At 39.5% G+C, this 19,496-nt stretch overlaps 1 protein-coding gene across 2 annotated transcripts; it reads left to right on the plus strand.

Moving 5' to 3' along the window:
* The first annotated feature begins 237 nt into the window (after window positions 1-237).
* LOC119502082 (calpain-15-like) lies at window positions 238-18,697 on the plus strand. 2 transcript variants are annotated; one of them, XM_037792935.1, is made up of 13 exons: window positions 238-395; window positions 2,089-2,280; window positions 7,028-8,108; window positions 8,653-8,861; window positions 9,895-10,078; window positions 11,122-11,345; window positions 11,422-11,547; window positions 12,493-12,645; window positions 12,816-12,977; window positions 14,238-14,458; window positions 15,425-15,570; window positions 16,580-16,758; window positions 18,057-18,697. In XM_037792935.1, exons 2-13 carry the CDS (start codon window positions 2,117-2,119, stop codon window positions 18,232-18,234), a joined length of 3,027 nt encoding a protein of 1,008 aa, XP_037648863.1. In that variant the 5' UTR covers window positions 238-395; window positions 2,089-2,116; the 3' UTR covers window positions 18,235-18,697. The 2 variants fall into 2 exon arrangements, with proteins under 2 accessions (XP_037648863.1, XP_037648864.1); XM_037792936.1 differs by having other exon boundaries at window positions 18,061-18,697.
* Window positions 18,698-19,496: the final 799 nt, after the last annotated feature.

A 19,496-nucleotide genomic window follows, 5' to 3' on the forward strand; every position in this document is an offset into this window, starting at 1 on the left:
TATTTCTTTTATTGGTTTTGTTTTGGTTTTGAATGTTGAGGTTGTTTTCTCTCTAGTGTACTTGATGGGTTTGTCTGTAAGCTCATCGACTTAAAAGTTGGTTTATAGACTGTTGTAATTACAAACAGTGGATTGCATATACAGCCTTGAAAAAAGGGAAAAAATAAAGTATAAAAAAAAATGCAACCATTTGTCATTAGTTTTATTTTGAAGGTCTTGACAGGAAGTGCACTGTATTCCCTGCAGCTTGATGGAGGTGGTGGTGGTGGTGGTGAGAGGAGAGCAGTGGTGACTGTGCACATCAGGGCTTAAATTAAAGAAGATGCATGGAGATCTCAGGCAGCTGGCAGCAATATTCATCTCCTTCTTGCACGGTGTGTCCCCTCTTCAGTCAGGTGAGTCCAACTGTCCTCTGTGCTGCCTCAGTGTCTCAGTGTCCTCATGCTGCGCTGCAGTTTCTCATCCAGCCACCAGCTGTACTGCAGGTGCACCAGGTTACCTAAAGTCTATGTGAACTTCACTATCAGCAGGGAAGCATCTGCATTGAGGCTCAGAGGAATCCTCCTGGTGGTCTTCAAACCACACAGGAGTAGTGGTTCAATTTGAATCTTTCATGCATTGAATGTTATTCTGTCATTCAGAGACAGATTAAAGATCAAACCAGAAAAAGAAAGAGACAAATGCTTTGAGATGTGATTTTGTTTTATTTTTTATATATAACGATTCAAGAAGTGAATCTTTGATGGAGAACATGTGTCTTCTGATCAGTGTGTTTGTGTCACAACACCTGTGAAGCTGGAGCTCCTGAGGTGATCAGGATGATTTTAAGTCCTTGTTCAAGGACATAAGTGTGGAGTGAGCAGGGAGGCAGCTGACAGCAGTCTGAGCAATGTCACTCACTAATGGAGCTTTAATACATGTGTGTCTCTGCAGGACACTGATGCTGTCAATACTGATTAAGTATAAATATCATGCATTTTAAACTAATCAATATAAAACCTCACTTTGTATGGAGGACGAAACCTGCCAAAATAAAAAATAAATTAATAAATAAATAAATGACTCAATAAATAAATGAATGTCATTAGATGTAGCAAAAATTATAATATAAAAAATATATGTAGCCATTAATTAATTGATCAAATGTGTCATAAATTGATGTTTCTGTTTTAATTTTCTTCTTTATTTATTTATCTTTGTATTAATTTCCTTATTTATTTACCCTTCTGTTAAATTTATTTATGTATTTATTTTAATTAATTTATTTATTTTTACATATATGTATTCATTTTTATATTTATTTTTACATTCATTTATGCATCTATTTGCAAAAATAAATAAATAAAAAATAAATGCAAAAATAAATAAATATATTTAAAAAATAATAAAAAATAATATATAAATAAACAAAAGAGTAAATAAATAAGGGAATTAACACAAAGATAAATAAAGATTTTCAAATAAAACAGAAATATCAATATCATTTATTAAAAGTGTTTCCTCATTGCAGAAAATGAGGAAGGACGCCCACCGGCATTTAAAAAAATATATTATAATTTAATTTATTTATTTTAGAGGGTGACCAGCCCCCCCCCCCCTCCCCCCCCAGAAGATGGCATCCTAAGTGTAAATGTTTGAACTCTATTTTTGTTTTTGCAATTTTGCTAAAAATATAAAATCAGCTTATTGTCACAAAAATAGGACTCCTACAAAACTAAATTAAGGTTACAGAGTCAGTGGGAAGTTGTTTTGACCCTTTGCTCAATGTGCACATTTCTAACGTCAGTATGAGTCTTTTCAATTAGAGCTGCAACTAAAGATTCATTTTTATTATTGATCAATCTGCAGATTGTTTTATTAGTCTATAAAATGTCTGAAAATGGTGAAAGAGTCTCACACAGCCCAAGATGACATATACAAATAGCTTATTTTATCTATAAATATTCAGTTTGATATTATATACGACAAAGAAAAGCAGAAGATCCTCATAATGTGAGAAGCTGCAATCAGAGAATATTTGTCGTTTATAAAACTAAAAATGAATCATTTATAAGTAGATGCCGACTCTCCCTCTGCTTCCTCCTTCAGGGCGCTTCCTCCTGAGCCCAGCGGCATCATGGGAGGTTCCACGTCGTCCCTGGCTGACGAAGCGGAGGGTGACGCCGCCCCCTCCCGCGGTGCAGCCCTGCCCCCCTCCCCCATCATGGGATGTCTGAGGAGCAGCCAGAGCTCCTCCATCCCACGGCAGCTTCCCAGACCCAGCAGGCACAGAGAGCGCAGGTAAGAGACCAACCCAGAGAGGAGACACCTACACCTGTCCTCCCAGCAGCGTCTGGGCCAATCAGCAGCCTCTGGACCAATCAGCAGCCTCTGGACCAATCAGCAACAAGATATGTGAAAACAACAGTAATCTCATGATTTAGCATTCCATGGTGGTCCTGAAGGGAGATTTAGGATATTTTAGGGTTTCCCAGAGGAACCAAGTGAGAGGAGGAGGAGGTGTGTGCTGCTCTGATTAAATACTGCAAAGTGATCAATCAATTACTGCTGAGCTTCATCCGTTCTCGTTATCAGTGAAGTTACTAGATGGATGTTTAAATGATCTCCTCACTCATTAGATACGTGATCTTTGTTGTGTCATTTAGCACCACGGATCCCTGAAGCTTAAAGGGACTGTTTGTAACTTTCAGAAATGCTTGTTAACAGCGACACCTGTGTCCGTTAAGTCAACTAAAGTCAGCGTCCTGTTGCTGGCGCTTGTGCTCGCTCTGCATAGACATGAAGGAGCATCACTCAACACAGTGAGGAGACACACGTCAGCTAAAAGCACAATATCACTCTATATTTCAGCTGCTTGGCAGTAATGTTAGCTGACCAGACCAAGGTCTCTCCATGAATCAATGCAGATCCTAGTGTTGGCTTTTCCCGCGTCAGCCTCCCGACCGCGGCCGGAGGGAACGGGGGAGACGCCGGAGTTTTGGTCGGAGACGATAACGTTTCTCTCTGCGGAGCCCCGTCACTTCACAAGACACGGGAAACCTCTGTTGGTCTGGAGGAGCTGCAGCAGTTATTTCTGCACAAACGTCCACTGAACATTCACTAGATATTCTCAGAGCTAAACTAACTCTCCTGCAGTGTGGAGTGAGCAGCATGCACGTGAGAGGTGGAGAGAGACAGCGAGAACGCGCGCGGTGCGTGTGAGTGAAGGCAGGCAGAGGAGCAGAGTCTCTGGCCACATGCGAGCGCGCATGGGATCCCGACCCGGTAGATTTATACGTGTAAAAAGTTACAAACAGTCCCTTTAACAGGCTTAATATTATATTTCATATAAATGATTCAGATAGTGAGTAACACTCTGCTTGTTACACACACCTTCAAACATAGTGTGCTAGAAAAATTTTGTTATTTATACAGTGTATATATATATAATATATAAACTCACTCCAACAGAGGCCGTCAGTCTTCTCTTGTCTGTTTGTTAACTCTAGGTGTAAAAATGAGTGATCACGATGATTTATTGATGTCATTACGCCACACATTGCACCTTAAATGTGCTGTCTGAATGGAGCGGATGTTTAATTCATATTCTACACTCGTGTGGACGTCCTGGGCTCCAGAATGTGCTCATGAATATTTCATGAATTGTTCGATATAAAAGTAAACCTCAGCCTTCCTGAGTGTCGTTCAAATCTCCACTTATTAATTATTACTGTGTGTCTAATGTGCAGCGTATATATGAAGTCTCCTCTGCTGCCACACTGTCCCGGCCGCCATCAAACTCGGTCGTAGCAGGAGTCAAGTTACTCTCTGACAGGAAATGTAACGCGACCGGGGAAATCCCTGATGACTGGGCTGTAGACGGGAGTCTGGAGAAGCTTTCCAGAGGAAAAATTAACATTTCGTTTGATGCATAAGGATCAAAACGGACCAACAGTGAAAAGACAGTGTTGATGAAGTTTTATAAAACAGGAGATTTTGAAGTCGGATTTAGAAAAAAAAAAAAAAAAGATCAACTCCAGTGATTTCTAGTCAGAGGCTCGCTTTGAACTTCTCTAAATGTCAGGTGTATTTCACATCACTGTAAAAAATCCCATTGATATCTTCTCACCATCAAACAGGTGGAAGAGAAATAGAAGGATTTCAAATTGAATGCATGTTTTCTGAAGCTAGAACGTATAAGAAAAAATGTTTGACCTTATGAATAAAGTCAACAATGCTGCATATTGTAAGACCTGATTTATATATGATAATAATAATAAACTTTATCAATTTATTATCCAGTGACGGCGTCTGTGGTGTGATGACGTTGATTCAATTTTGCAAAGTGAAGCTAGGCGGTTCCTTGACAAAAAAAACACTTTTCCAGAGTTTTTTCTCGTAAATTTGTGACTTTATAATCTCAGAGAATATTCAAGCAGTTTTTTTCTTGTAAATTTACAACTTTAATCTCCGAGAATGTTAAATTTTTTTCTTGTAAATTTGTGAGTTTTTTCTCAGCATGTTCGTAATTTTTAATCTTTTTAATTTTTTGTTTTAATTGTGTTTTACAGGAAATAATGAAAGTAACCTGGTAAATTGCAATGGAATAAGCTATCAATTTAAATCGAAAATATGATCAAATAAAATATAGTCAGAAAGATAAAATAGAAAAGGTAAAATACACATTTCTGTAGCAAAAGTAGAAAAGTATTTCAGCTCCATTCATTAACACCACTCGATTATCTTTTAGGTACAGATTAACTATAAAAACAGCTTCAGTAAATGTATGAAATACATTAAATTTACACATGTTCGGAGTATGGATAAATAAATAAATAAATAAATATGCCATTAACAGTGGCAGAAATAATATTAAAAATAAATGTAGCCATTAATTCATTGATAAAATATGATTTCTTATTTATTTATTCACCTTTTTATTAATTCCCTTATTTATTTACTCTTTTGTTTAATTTTCCATTTTTATTTATTTCTGCATTTATTTGTATGCATTTTTAAATTTATTTATTAATTTTTGCATTTATTTTTATTTTTTATTTATTTATTTTATATTTACTTTTAAATGTATGTATTTATTTATTTGTTTAAGCATTTATTTATTTATTTATGCATTTTCCCTTAAAATTTCACCCCTTATTTATTTCCCCAAACTTATTTATTTATCTCTGTATTCTTTTTTTATACATTTCTTCATGCATTTCTGCTTCATTATGCAAATGAGGGGGTGTTGCTTTCATGTTGTGTCTTAGTAATCGAACTCAGAAAGTGCAGAGCAGGTATCGTCAGTCATTTATTTATTTATTTATTCTTATTTTTATTTTGGCAGGTTCCGTCCTCCATATTGGAGACAAACACCAGCTAATGTGAAAACCAGTTATTTTTTACAAAATGAAACTATGATTAGGTGTTGTTTGAGTGTATTTTGTAAAAACCTCCCGTACAGTAACAAAGTATATCTGCTTCATTAATATCCACCACTGTTTAGAAGAACTAGCTGAGCTCTGCGTCACACACACACCTGCATCTCAGCGACAGTTTGCTCCGCAGTAACCCGTCTGGGTCGGCCTGTGCTGGAAGTTTCCGGCTCGATGCCAAAGCTACAGCTAGAAAAATGTGGGCCAACCTCCACACAGACGTCCCACCGGCTCCTGCAGCCTGAATCTCTCCCTGGATGCCACCGCACAGATAATCTGGGTCTGTTTTACCGCCTGAGCACAACGAGGAACATAAATCTTAGATGTTTTTCTACCAGATTCAGTGTAAAGTGATCTTAGTGGTGGTGAAACGGCTGGAATGTAACACAAAATCATAAATATTATATATCAGTGTCTGCGAGGGGACAGTTTATGTTGTTATCGTAGTGCAGCTTCTTGTTTCATTTCCATATTCATGAATTTTAATTTTCTCCTCCGAGCCACGACAGCGTACAGAAAAATGTTAATGCACACATTTATATTTGGATTTTTCCCCCCTCGTCTTCTCGGCTTCCTTCTCTCCCCTCGAGATTCTACAGTTACATAAAACCAGAAGACATTTATCATATTTCTCTCATTATACTCTCTATCAGCAGGTATTTCTGTTGGTTATTATATCAGTGAGTTTTACCATAATGTCATGCCCCAAACTGGAACCAAACATCCCTGAATGATGCTCGAAGCTTTAGTATCTTTTAGGAAACTATTTCAGGATGACAAAACATCAATAAACTCATTATTTACTGATCAGTTGTGTAATCAATTAAAGCAAAATACCTCATATTCATCAGGTATGAGAGGGATGGCAGTACAGTTACAGCAGCACAGAGACAAACTAAGAGTTAAAATCACATCAAGAACTATGAATGAAGAAAATAAAATAGAAAGACAAGTTTAAAAGAAGATATATACTGTACAATATATAAGTTAGGACGAGGATATGCAAGAACTATGCAAACCTGTGTCAACTAATTATAATATGTATAAAGGTATAATGGCACATTCACACCGAGAGCGAAGTGAACTTTTTGCGCGGCGCGATTACATACAAAGTCAATGTAAAGATACTTCATATCTGTACAGAGAGCGGACCAAACTCTGTGTAGAAACCACAGACTCTCTGTGGTAGAAACAACAACGTCTCTAGATGACGTCATGTTGAGTGTTGATGGAGCAGCTGCACAACCTGGCTCTGATCCATCCAGACTCCATTCAGAAAACAAGCATTTTAAAAGTTGTCTGCTTGTCGTCATGGTAACAGACCTGACAAAGCATGAATTCAGACTTTTTACTAATCGGCATCATTATGTAGTTATTTCAGCATCATTTTGATCCGTTTATTGATATTAAATCACAGCTCAATCTGTTTATTTTGAGTTCATTCCGCAGTAGAGACGTGAGGCTGCTAGATACAGTCAGTGTATGTGAATACAGCTCGCCGCCGGGTGACGTTATGAACCCAGACACGACAGCGTTTGGTTTTCTGACATATCTGGGACTTCAACATGTACAAAGCAGCAACAGTGGTTAACAGTGTAGTGTTTTCTCTGCAGTTTCTCCTCTGGGTCGATGCCCATGCAGAGGAGCCAGTGGTCTTGTGGCTGTTGCACTTTCCTCAACGCAGCCGGCGCTCCCCGCTGCTCCATCTGTGAAGCCCCTCGGCGGAGACCCGACACCCGGTGGATGTGGCAGGGGGCCAGCAGGGAGGATGGTCGCTGGTCCTGTCCTCGCTGCACGCTGGCCAACCCCGCCGACAGCCTGGCCTGCTCTCTGTGTAGCTACGCCGCCGGAGCGCCGGACCGACCCCGGGGCCCCTCCGAGGACCAGCCGCGGCCTCAGCGCTCCAGCAGCTGCTCCGGGCCCCTGAGGCCCCCGGACGCCGTTATAAACAGCCTGGTTTGGGAGTGTTTGAGGTGCACTCTGCAGAACACCCCTACCTCCATGTCCTGCTCTGCTTGTGGCGGACCACGCAAACTGTCTCTCCCACAGATCCCCACCGCCGCCTTGCTCATGCCTGAAGGTCAAACAGGAGAAGAACAGCCAGAGCCTGCAGCGGGGGTGCTGTCCCTTTCCATATCAACCAGAGGCGAGTGTTTACCGGTGGAGGCCTCACATCCACACACAAACTCCTCAGTGCTCAGTGGAGCGTCTTCAAGTCTCAGTGGAGCGTCTTCAGGTCATAATCCTCTTCCCTGCAGCCGCAGAGAGGTGCCACCTCCAGAAGGTTGCCTCACTCAAACTCACAACTTAAGTCCTTCTCCGTCAACGCTCACGGTTTCACACCTCTCCGCCCAACCGGAGGTGCTGCCCAGCAGGCGGCTCAGCATCCTGAATGAGGAGATGTCACCGATGTCACCGCTGTCACCTGCGCCGGACGCCTCTTCGTTGTTCCCACCGTGCGTCGTCCCCACCGTTAACAGGAAGGAGGAGTGGGCCTGTCCGGCGTGCACTCTCATTAACGAGGTGAAAGCCAAACACTGCCTGGCCTGCCACACTCCTCAACAGCACGTCGCCCAGCTCAGACCAGCTGGGTCCCCGAAGAGGAAGGAGAGCATGCTGGTGGAGGCGCTGCGACAGAGTGATGAAGGAGAGGCCAAAGAGCTGTGGGAGAACATCGTCAGCTTCTGCAGAGAGGTTTGCTTCTTCTTCTTCCTTCAGACCATGTTTGACCATAAAATCTGTTACATATTTTTCGCAAATTTTTTGAACATTTTTCACATTTTTTTGGACCATTTTTTCACACAGTCTTCACATATATCTTGGACATTTTTCACATATTTTTTGCACATTGTTTGGACATGTTTAACATATTTTTCATGTATATTTTGGACATTTTTCATACATTTATCACATATTTGTCGCACATTTGTTGAACATTTTTCACATATTTTTGCACCATTTTTTCACACAGTTTTCACATATATCTTGGATATTTTGAACATTTTTCACACATTTTTTTAACATTTTTCACATATTTTTCATATATTGTTTGGACATGTTTAACATATTTTTCATGTATATTTTGGACATTTTTCACACACGTCTCTGACTTTATTCTGTCATTTTTCGATCATTTTTCACACGTTTTTCCACATATTTTTCACATTGACCATAAAGTCTGTGCACCACACTTGAGGTTGAGTTGTTTCTGTGTTCTATTTGATTGGCTCGTTCCCAGAACGCCGTGACGTTTGTGGACGACAGCTTCCCTCCCGGTCCGAAGTCCGTGGGCTTCCCGGCGGACGACAGCGTCCAGCATCGGGTCAGGAAGTGGCTTCGTCCTCAAGAAATCAACTGCTGCAACTTGAGAGACCGCGCGGTGAAGTGGTCCGTTTTCCGCACTCTTCGTCCATCCGACATCCTGCAGGGACTTCTGGGTAACTGCTGGTGAGCCCACTGTTAATGCTGAATCCACTCATACGGCCCTGCACATGCACAAAAACACAAAAACAGATGTGGTCCAAACGTATTGTTATTTTTTTTTTACACTTTCTTTATTCGGTTTTCAAGAAGCATAAACGATATATAACTATAATTATTTTTACAATTTAATGATTATTATAATATAACTAATTCACTCCGCTGACCCAGTTTGTATGTTCAAGATCATTATTAAAAGGACCCCATACTTTTAAATAGTTACTGTTTTCTCTGAATAGAAGAGGTAATTATTTCTAAGGATATACATTCTATGGAGTCATAGGAGTGCCATAACAAATAATAAATCTGTAAAAGAATAAGAAAATAAATGTGGAAATATAAAGAGGGATAAATAAAATAAAAAAATAATTAAATAAAAACATGTAGAAATATATAAAGAGAAATAAATACAAAAATAAATAATTAATTAAAAAAATGTGGAAATAGCAACAGGGAAAAACAAAAGCAATAAGGAAAATAATAAGGAAAAGTTATGGGATAAAAATGAATTAATTACATTTTAAAAAATAAATAAATTTAAAAATAAGAAAATATTTATACAGAAAAAATAAGATTAATTTATATGCAAAATAAATAAATAAATATATATATTTACACAATATGGAAAATGTTCCCTTGGATTGTCCACATTTATTTAGCTTTTCTGGAGTGATATATGTGCTCATCAGCCAATAGATGTGACCCAAATTAACACAAGAAACCAAAAACATCTATCAGCTGTCAGTTGTTGTTTTATGGCCTGAAACTCTACAAACATGTTGGAAATAAGGAAAATATTGACCGTCAAAAGTGCTTCTCACAGGAATAATAATCTGTATTTAAATGCTATTCTAACAGCATATTATTCTGCCTACTTTAATACCGTCTTCACAGAGATTGTGCACTAAAAGTCATCAGACACTCCCGTCAGTCGGCTGTAACGGTGCTCTGAGAGGCCTGCAGCTGGATCCGTTATTCAGTGTGTCTGCATGTTCCTCAGGTTCCTGAGTGCCTTGGCTGTTCTGGCTGAACGTCCCGAGCTGGTGGAGAAAGTGATGGTGACGCGCTCGCTGTGTGCAGAAGGAGCCTATCAGGTGCGTCTGTGCAAAGACGGCTCGTGGACCACCGTGCTGGTGGACGACATGCTGCCGTGTGACGATAACGGACACCTCCTCTTCTCTCAGGTGAAACGTTCGACTCTAAACACTCAACTCAACTGTTTGTGTATCAAACGGAACTAAATATGTTGATTTAAGTCTTTGCGTTGCACGGTTTTCATAGTAAATCTGGTCCTCAGTGTTCCCATTTTAATTAACACAATGGTTTTAACAGTGTCCCTGTCATAGGTTTCATAAGCAGTCAGCTTTTCTGATTCACACATTTTTACACATATTTTGAAAATGTTTCTGAAACATTTTTCACATATATTTTAGATATTTTTCACAAATCTTTGTGACATCTTCTACATATTTTTCATTCATTTTTCACACCTTTATTTTACATATTTTTCATGTGTATTTTGGACATTTTTTAACACATTTTTCTGGAATTTTTCACATATATTTTGGACATTTTTCACATGTTTTCGGACATTTCTCAAATATTTTTCACACATTTTTTTTTACAATTCTCACATATATATTTTGGACATTTTTCACACATTTTTCGGACATTTCTTTTTTAACATTTTTTTACATATTTTTCACACATTTTTTACATATTTCGTTTTTCACATATATTTGGGATATTTTTCACACATTTTTCATATATATTCTGGACATTTTTCATGTATTTTTCACAGATATTTTGGATATTTTACACACATTTTTCACATATTTTTTGGACATTTCTCACATATTTTTTCCGACATTTAGTAACACATTTTTCACATGTATTTTTGATATTTTCTATATTTATTTATTTATTTTTTGGCAGGTTCTGTCCTCCATAGATGTTGACCGTCTGCCTGATTCCATGTGAATGCAGCATTAGGGACATCATTTCAACCTTACATTTCAAGTTTATTTCTAAGTATCTATATATTTATTTATTACAAAAAACAAATGAATAAAACGGATGATTCCTCGTTGGTCAGGCGGGGTGGGGGGGTCCGATAGCGACCCTCTTAATGTGCGGGGTTGATGTTGCTCTGCTGACCACCAGATGTGATTTTGAAGCTGCGGTACAGGACATAATTCATCCTTTCTTTCTCGCCTTCTCTCTCCAGGCCCAGCGGAAGCAGCTCTGGGTGGCTCTGATTGAGAAAGCGCTGGCCAAGCTCCACGGCTCCTACTTTGCTTTGCAGGCAGGTCGTGCTATCGAGGGCCTGTCCACGCTGACCGGGGCCCCCTGCGAGTCGCTGGCCCTCCAGGTCAGCACCACCAACCCCAAGGAGGAGCCCATCGACACTGACCTCATCTGGGCCAAAATGCTGAGCTCCAAAGAAGCAGGGTGAGTGTCAGCGGACGGCTCTGAAAAGACTTTTCTGTCAGAAAATTAATCCTAACTCTTTTTATTGTGCCGCTAGTTTCCTGATGGGGGCGTCTTGTGGAGGTGGTAACATGAAGGTGGATGACTCGGAGTACGAGTCCCTGGGTTTACGTCCAAGACACGCTTACTCTGTCCTCGATGTGAGGGACGTAGACGGTCACAGGTGAGGACTCGAGTGTACAGGTAGATTAAGTGAGTCCATATCCAGAATCCCAAAATACAGCTGAGGACAGGGTTATAACGTGACAGGGAAGCAGCATGCTCAGGCTTTTTTCACACATTTTTTCGGACATTTTTCCATCTATATTTTGGACATTTTGTCATACATTTTTCGGAAAGTTTTTCGGAAATTTCTCAAAGATTTTTTGGACATGTTTCACACATTTCTAGTATATTTCTCACATACTTTTCCGACATTTTTCACTTATTTTTTTGACATTTTTTACACATTTTTCACACAATTTTCATATGTATCCTGGATATTTTTCACATATTTTTTCGGTTATTTCTAACATATTTTTCTGACATTTTTCACACATTTCTGACATTTTACAATCATTTTTCTATTTTTTTTACATATTTTTCATGTATATTTTGGACATTTTTCACACACATTTTTGATATTTTTTTTTTTAAAAATCTGACATTTTTCCACATTTCTCCCATTTTTCGGACGTTTTTCCACATATTTTTTTTCAGAAATGTTTTACACATTCCTCTGGATTTAGTAAAGTCACACTATTTGTAATGGGTCAGTTTTGCGTGGAAAAATTCTGCCTCTGCACTACGTTTAGCGTAAACATGCATGTGATTTACATGAGCCACAAGGAAGACTGTGATGGGAAAACAAACACACGAGTCTACCTTTTTATATTTGCATAAAAACAAATGACATAGGTAAAGAGTCACTCCACAAAATCTGAAAATATTTCCCCCAAATCTGAAACCTGTTAAATGCAGAGTGGAACTAACAGGGATCATTCTGTAACATATAACTTCTTGGTAACATTCGTACACCTTCAGTCCTTTCTGGCTCGTTCATGCGGTATTTTTTTAGATTTAATTGTTATAAAACAGCGTCTAACATCTACCTGTGTTTTGTTTTAAGGTTACTGCAGCTGAGGAACCCGTGGGGCCGCTTCTCCTGGACCGGACCCTGGGCGGACGACTGGCCAAGCTGGCCTGCACACCTGAAGAGGGAGCTGTGTGCCCAGCGAGCCGAAGACGGCCTGTTCTGGATGGACTTCTGGGACTTCATCAGGTAGATCAGGAGTTAACAAAGGCTGCACTTTTTTACTACGTTGTGATCTCTTAAACTCTGTTCATATATTTTACATATATATTCTGATTGCTTACTTGGTCATAAAAAGCATGAATGAAATAACGTAAAGTGTTGACACATGTCTGTGAGTGTGTGTTTGACCCTGGCAGGTACTTTGACTCAGTGGATATCTGTAAGATTCATTCCGACTGGCAGGAGGTCCGAGCGCCGGGCGTTTTCCCCCGAGGAGCCGACGTGCCGGTGACGGTGGTGTCCATCACCGTGCTGGAGAGAACGGCCATGGAGCTGGCTTTATTCCAGCAGGGCAGCAGGTAGTACAACGCTAAACTGTCACTTCACGTCTGAGATATACGTTCACATTAGAGGTGAGGATGTGCAGACAACAAGAGCTGTGATTGGTCAGCTTGGGCTCCTTCCTCTACGAGTTTCTGGTGTTGGTGGAGATTATTCAGAGTGAAGCGACAACATGACGTTGCGGTATCTTCTCCTTTTAATACTCCCGTTGAATACCGGGTTTCAGTAACCATCCCTGAATTACATTCTTCTTAATCATCGATGTGTTTATCGCGCATTTTGAAAACTTTTCTTAACCGACCCTCGTTAACCGATTGTTAACCGTAAACCAACAAGATTTTTTGCCTCGCATGCTCTGCTTTTCCTGTCAATGTGTGAAACCCAAAGTGTTTCCATCCTTTACTGGATGTGTAGTGTTTACCACGCTGGATTTAACATGGGAGGGTGCAGGTCGTATCCACGCTGACCCTCTAACGTTTTAGACTCTCTGAGGTTTGCTTTGGTTGACGGATATGGAACGGTTATGACGTCACATTACTCAGACTACAACAATAATACACTGTAAAAAAAAAAAAAGATGTAAAATAACGGAAATTTTCCGGCCGCAGGGGCGCCAGAAAATGTCTGTTAAAAAACTGAAAAATACTGTCCGTTAATTAACATAAATAAACTGTAAAAAAAACAAAACAGTAATTATCTTTCTATAATTAGCCTTTATTACTGTAATTTTACAAGAAATATTTTACTTTTAACATATATTTATTGTTAGAATAGAGTAATACACCATAAATCTAAGACCATTTACATATAAATCACAAATGAAACATGGAATTTTACGTTGCAAAAGCCCAAATTTACATTAACTCAGAAGTTTTGCAAAAAAAATCTGTATTTTTACAAGAAATATTTTTAGAATTCCATGAAATCCTTTTCTTCTAACATAAATTAATTGTTAAAATAGAGTCATAAACATCTAAAAAACTGAATAATTATCTTTAAAAATGATCAAGAAAAGCTTAAATACAGATAATTACGATTGTGATTACAAAAAATACTCTTTAGTGAAATCACATGCAAAAGAATCTGCGAGTCATATTTGATTAATTGTTGAATCAGACACTTAAATCATATTTGGTGTCATATTTAAACAGTATGAGTCAGAAAGTCGTCCGTTACGTCAGCCATAACGCAGATATACAGTATGTGAAGCAATAAAAGAATTAAAGGTGGCTGCTCCATGCTTAAACTGAACTTGTCTCCGTCTCCTGTGTCCTCAGGCGATGGGACACGGCAGAGAGCCACCTGCTGGATCTGTGCGTGTTGTTGTTTCGTGTTTCCTATGACAGCTCGGGGATGCCGGCGCTCGGCCGTCTGCTGGCTCACAGCCGCCGCTCCGTGAGGAGGTTTGTGGGCTGCGACGTCATGCTGGAGCCGGGAGAATACGCCGTGCTCTGCTGCGCCTTCAACCACTGGCACAGCGCCGGCACGGACGGGACGGGTGAGACCGCCAACATCGGCCCGGTTTACTCTCTTTACCTGATACATACTTATTCAAAACTGACTCGAAATAACACGCACATTTCTTTTTAACAAAGTTCACCACTCGTCTCATACACTTAAAACGTTACAAACAGTCCCTTTAAACTAACTGCTGAGCATCAGACTGCTTCTTTTACTTACTTTTACATCTTCAATTAAAAATAAGCTCAATTATAAATCAAAATGAACGCAGTGGATGCACGGCCTCGCTGGCAAAGTTAACTTATTATTAGTAATCAAAGAGAAAACTAATAAAATTAATGTTAAATAAATGACAATTAATACTGTTTTAAGTTTTCTTTATTTTTCTTTATTTTTTTTTTCTTTATTATTTTTATCAGTATTGATTATTAATAATAATGATAATAATAATAAGTTAACTTTTCCAGCAAGGCCATTTAGGCGACTGAATTAATTTTGATTAATAAATTGTTGGATTTATTTTAATTGAAGACATAAAAGTAAGTAAAAGAACTGGTCTGTTGCTTCACAAAAGATGAAAAAATAAACAAGAAATAGGAACATTAAAATTATAATTACATAACATAACAGAAAGGATTAAAAAAGGAAACAAATCAAAGAGAAAACTTATAAAATTAATGTTAAATAAATGACAATTAGTGCTATTTTTTCGGACATATGTCAGACTTTTTTCCTGCCTTTCTTCTGCTCTTTTGTTGTGTTTTTTCTCTGAATATTACCCGTCTCCCCCGGCTCTGTACATTTTTTTTTTTTTTTTTTTTTTTACCTACAACAGTCCGAATAACATACATCTTGCTTCAGATAACTTTTATATTTTGTTTGAACATTAGGAATAAAAAATAATGATTTTTATTTTCGTCTCTCTTTTCGTCTGAAGTCCAAAATGTCACTTTAATTTCACATAATTTAAATCTGTTAATAAGCCGCCGTTGTGTCTTTTCAGCGAACTGCGGCCGATCAGAGGTACCTGGTTACATGCTGGCGGTCTACAGCTCCAGACTGGTGATGGTGGAGCAGGTAACCGCCTCCAAAACCACCATCGCCGACGCCGTCATCCAGCTGACAGAAACTAAAGGAGAGAGACACGAGGTAACGGCGCCGCACTCACTCAGTACTCGTCGTATTTAGTCAAAGTGTTCCTTTATGTGTTGAGAAAGTCCGCCACCTTCTTAAAGGAACTGTTTGTAAACTTTCAGAAATGTCTTGTTAATAGCGACACCTGTGGTCGTTAAGTAAACGAAAGTCAGCGTCAGGATCGCGCTTGTGCTCGCTCTACATAGACATGAAGGAGCATCGCTCAACACAGTGAGGAGACACACGTCAGCTAAAAGCACAATATCACTCTATATTTCAGCTGCTTGGCAGTAATGTTAGCTGACCAGACCAAGGTCTCTCCATGAATCAATGCTGATCCTAGTGTTGGCTTTTCCCGCTTCAGCCTCCCGACCGCGGCCGGAGGGAACGGGGGAGACGCCGGAGTTTTGGTCGGAGACGATAACGTTTCTCTCTGCGGAGCCCCGTCACTTCACAAGACACGGGAAACCTCTGTTGGTCTGGAGGAGCTGCAGCAGTTATTTCTGCACAAACGTCCACTGTACATTCCCTAGATATTCTCAGAGCTAAACTAACTCTTCTGCAGTGTGGAGTGAGCAGCATGCACGTGAGAGGTGGTGTGGGTACGAGCGCAGTGCGTGAGTGAAAACAAGCAGAGGAGCGGTCTGAACAACGTAGCCACATGCCAGCGCGCATGGGATCCCGACCCGGTAGATTTATACGTGTAAAAAGTTACAAACAGTCCCTTTAACAGGCCTAATATCATATTTCATAAAAATGATTCAGATAGTAAGTAACACTCTGCTTGTTACACACACCTTTAAACACAGTGTCACAGTGTCAGTGTATATATACTGTATAAATATATAATATATAAACTCAGGCTAACAGAGGCCGTCAGTCTTCTCTTGTCTGTTTGTTAACTCTAGGTGTAAAAATGAGTGATCACGATGATTTATTGATGTCAGTCCCTTTAAGCTAAAACACTCTTTAAAAAGACTGCTATTTGTACTTTTCCTTCTATAAAGTATGTGGTGCTCCACAGGGTCGAGAGGGGATGACCTGTTACTACCTGACCCACGGCTGGGCCGGGCTCATCGTCATGGTGGAGAACAGACACCCGAGACATCACCTCCACGTGTCATGTGACTGCAGCGACAGCTTCAACGTGGTGTCGACGCGCAGCAGCCTCAGAACCATCGACAGCATCCCTCCTCTGCACAGGTTCACTGCAGCACTCAACACCGCTGACACCAACAGCCCAGAATCTCAACACATTTGTGATATAAATAAACATGCTGTCACTTTCTGAATCTATTTTATGTCAACCCTCTGAGACCCGACTTCACTGTCTTTCAGAGGCTCTAGCAGGTTCAGTTTTAAAGCTAGAGTGAAGACACAGACATATGAAAAGCTAGAAAACCTAAAGAATCTATCAGTACCAATCATGTCATACTAGCTTGTCGGGAAGGAGGTTAAATAACGCTCCAAACTTGCGCTAAATTTTGAGAGAGAAAGAGGTCCCTTGACCTCTGACCTATAGATATGTGAGTGTCAGTTATAGTCGGTGTCAACCCCAACAACACCTCTCCGGAAAATTTATGAGAAATGTGTGAAAAATGTCCAAAATATACATGAAAAATATGTAAAAAAATTGTGAAAAATGTCAGAATAATGTCAGAAACGTGTGAAAAAATGTCCAAAAAATATGTGAAAAATGAGCGAGAAATGTGTGAAAAAAATCCAAAATCTAGGTGGAAAATGACGGAAAAATATGTGAGAAATATCCTAAAAATGTGTGAAACACGTCCGAAAAAAATATTTGAGAAATTTCTGAAAAACTTTCAAAAAATTGGGTGAAAAATGTCCAAATTATAGATGAAAAATGTTTGAATATATCAGAATAATGTCAGACATGTGTGTGAACTTGTCAAAAATATAGGTGAAAAATAGTGTGGACCCACGAGTCTCCCCTGTTACAGACACGTGTGTCTCGGATGCAGTGACACCAAATGGAGCGTTTTTTGAAAGGTGAAAGTGATGTTGGAGACAACTCTGCACCAGTAAAAACTCCAAAGGAAATATGACCCTGGATAGTTTGGATTCATAATGGCAGGCAGTGATGGTTGAGGGTAAGCTGAATATTTATGTGGATCGTTACAGCCGACAGTGGCGTCACACGTTTTTATAGTCCAGTCTGTCATTTCTTCCGGAAGGTGGTCCTCGGAAATTGGATTGCACAGCTCTGTAAAGTTTCTATTTTCACTTCTGCTGCGACGATCATGAGGTGAACGTTAGAAATACAGCGTTCACGTTACAAAGTCATCCACCAGGAACGTGCATTTGCATGTATTTGATTGGCCAAAGGAGCATTTCCCGCCTGGGGCAGTGAGTAATAGTAAATCCAGATAAACTTGTATTTGAACTACATGAATATGTTTTTTTTGTATTGAACTTCTGAATCATTATATTAAGACGATGAAGATGTATCGGATGTGACGGAGGCTTCACTTCTCTCTCAGACAGGTGCTCGTGGTTTTGTCTCAGCTGGAGGGAAACGCCGGGTTCTCCATCACACACCGGCTGGCTCACCGTAAGGCCGTCCAGGCTTCTCTGGGGAACTGGAGTCCCTCGAAGGCGACACACAGTCCGGCTCTGAGCCCGGAGACGGCAGGTCTGCATCGGCCCCGACCCCTCTGACTCTGAGATCAAAAGATCTGTTTCACACGCTACAAATGAGATCTCAACACGGAGGAGCGGTCCAACACTTGCTGGGAGTTGTGCTTGTTCGTCTCATTTGTACGATGACGTATTAACGCCATTGTAAGTAAATAAAAACAATAATAATTACGGAGCTTGGAAAAGGGGGGTAAATAGTCAGAGAAAAACTCTGAATTTTAACATTTAGTTTAGTTTTCACAACAGGGTCATACATTCAATAGCCTTAACGTTACATCCGTGAAATTGTCAAGAGTAATTCTAAAATAAAAAATCTGAATTTACGAGAAAAAAAACTTGGATATTCTCTGATTTTATAAAACCAGAAATTTGTGAGAAAAAAACAAAAAGATTCTGCAAAACCGTCTGAATGTCGTTGCTCCTAAAGTGTTATTATGTTAAGGATGGCCTCTGAGACGAGGAGAAGGTCCTGAAAGATACATAGACGCGTTTTCTTTCATGTTCTTTCTGCGTTCTTTTAGTTTTAGTTCATTTTACAACTTTTAGGACATCATGATTTAAATGAGGGATATTTAAGTGTTCCTACTGGCAAGTCTATTTACCTCTCTGATTTACAGACGTCTCTTTATACTTCCATGGGCACAGACTCATTGGCAGTTTCAGTCCAAAATGGCGGCGCTGTGCTAGCTCTCTCTCTGTCTTATATACTTATCTCACGCACACTAACTCAGAATATCCAAGTTTTTTCTCGTAAATTCTGAGTTTTTTCTTTTAATATCCCCCGTCCCCCTGCTCTGTAGTTGTTTTAACCTACAATGGCGCTCCTACGCCGTCGTACATGTGGCTGTTGATGGAAAACAGGCACGTTTCCCTTAAATGTTGGATTATTTTGCAAAGACACCGAGTGCTGTTTCATCTCTACGAACATGTTTAAGAGTCAGAGCTCCTCTGAGACAGAAATAAACCTCAACGGAACCGAACAAAAAGAGCCATACAGCTATTTATGGCTGCGTTATGTTTAAACAGTAAAGACAATAGAGAGGTGGAGCAACATCTTTCCACTTTATTTCATCAACATTGTTGGAAGAAATTCAGGTATTAGTTTATTCTTTTAAATGTTAATTTTGCCAACAAAAAAAGCACTTCCTAGATATTATTCATCAAAGTATTTAGAAAAAGTTTCACTCTGAAACAAATCAGCAAATTGAACTCAACGATACTAAAGGTGAACACCGGTTATTTACTTATTCAGAGAATCCAGAATCAGAAGTACGTGAACGCTA

This window comes from Sebastes umbrosus, chromosome 14 (genome assembly GCF_015220745.1).
Source record: "Sebastes umbrosus isolate fSebUmb1 chromosome 14, fSebUmb1.pri, whole genome shotgun sequence".
Taxonomy (NCBI): Eukaryota; Metazoa; Chordata; class Actinopteri; order Perciformes; family Sebastidae; genus Sebastes; species Sebastes umbrosus.

Coding starts and splice junctions, on each gene's coding strand:
- LOC119502082 (XM_037792935.1), top strand. CDS start 2,117: ATGGGAGGTTCCACGTCGTCCCTGGCTGACGAAGCGGAGGGTGACGCC. Junction 11,548..12,492: donor AGGGACGTAGACGGTCACAG/GTGAGGACTCGA, acceptor TTTTGTTTTAAG/GTTACTGCAGCTGAGGAACC. Junction 16,759..18,056: donor AGCATCCCTCCTCTGCACAG/GTTCACTGCAGC, acceptor CTTCTCTCTCAG/ACAGGTGCTCGTGGTTTTGT.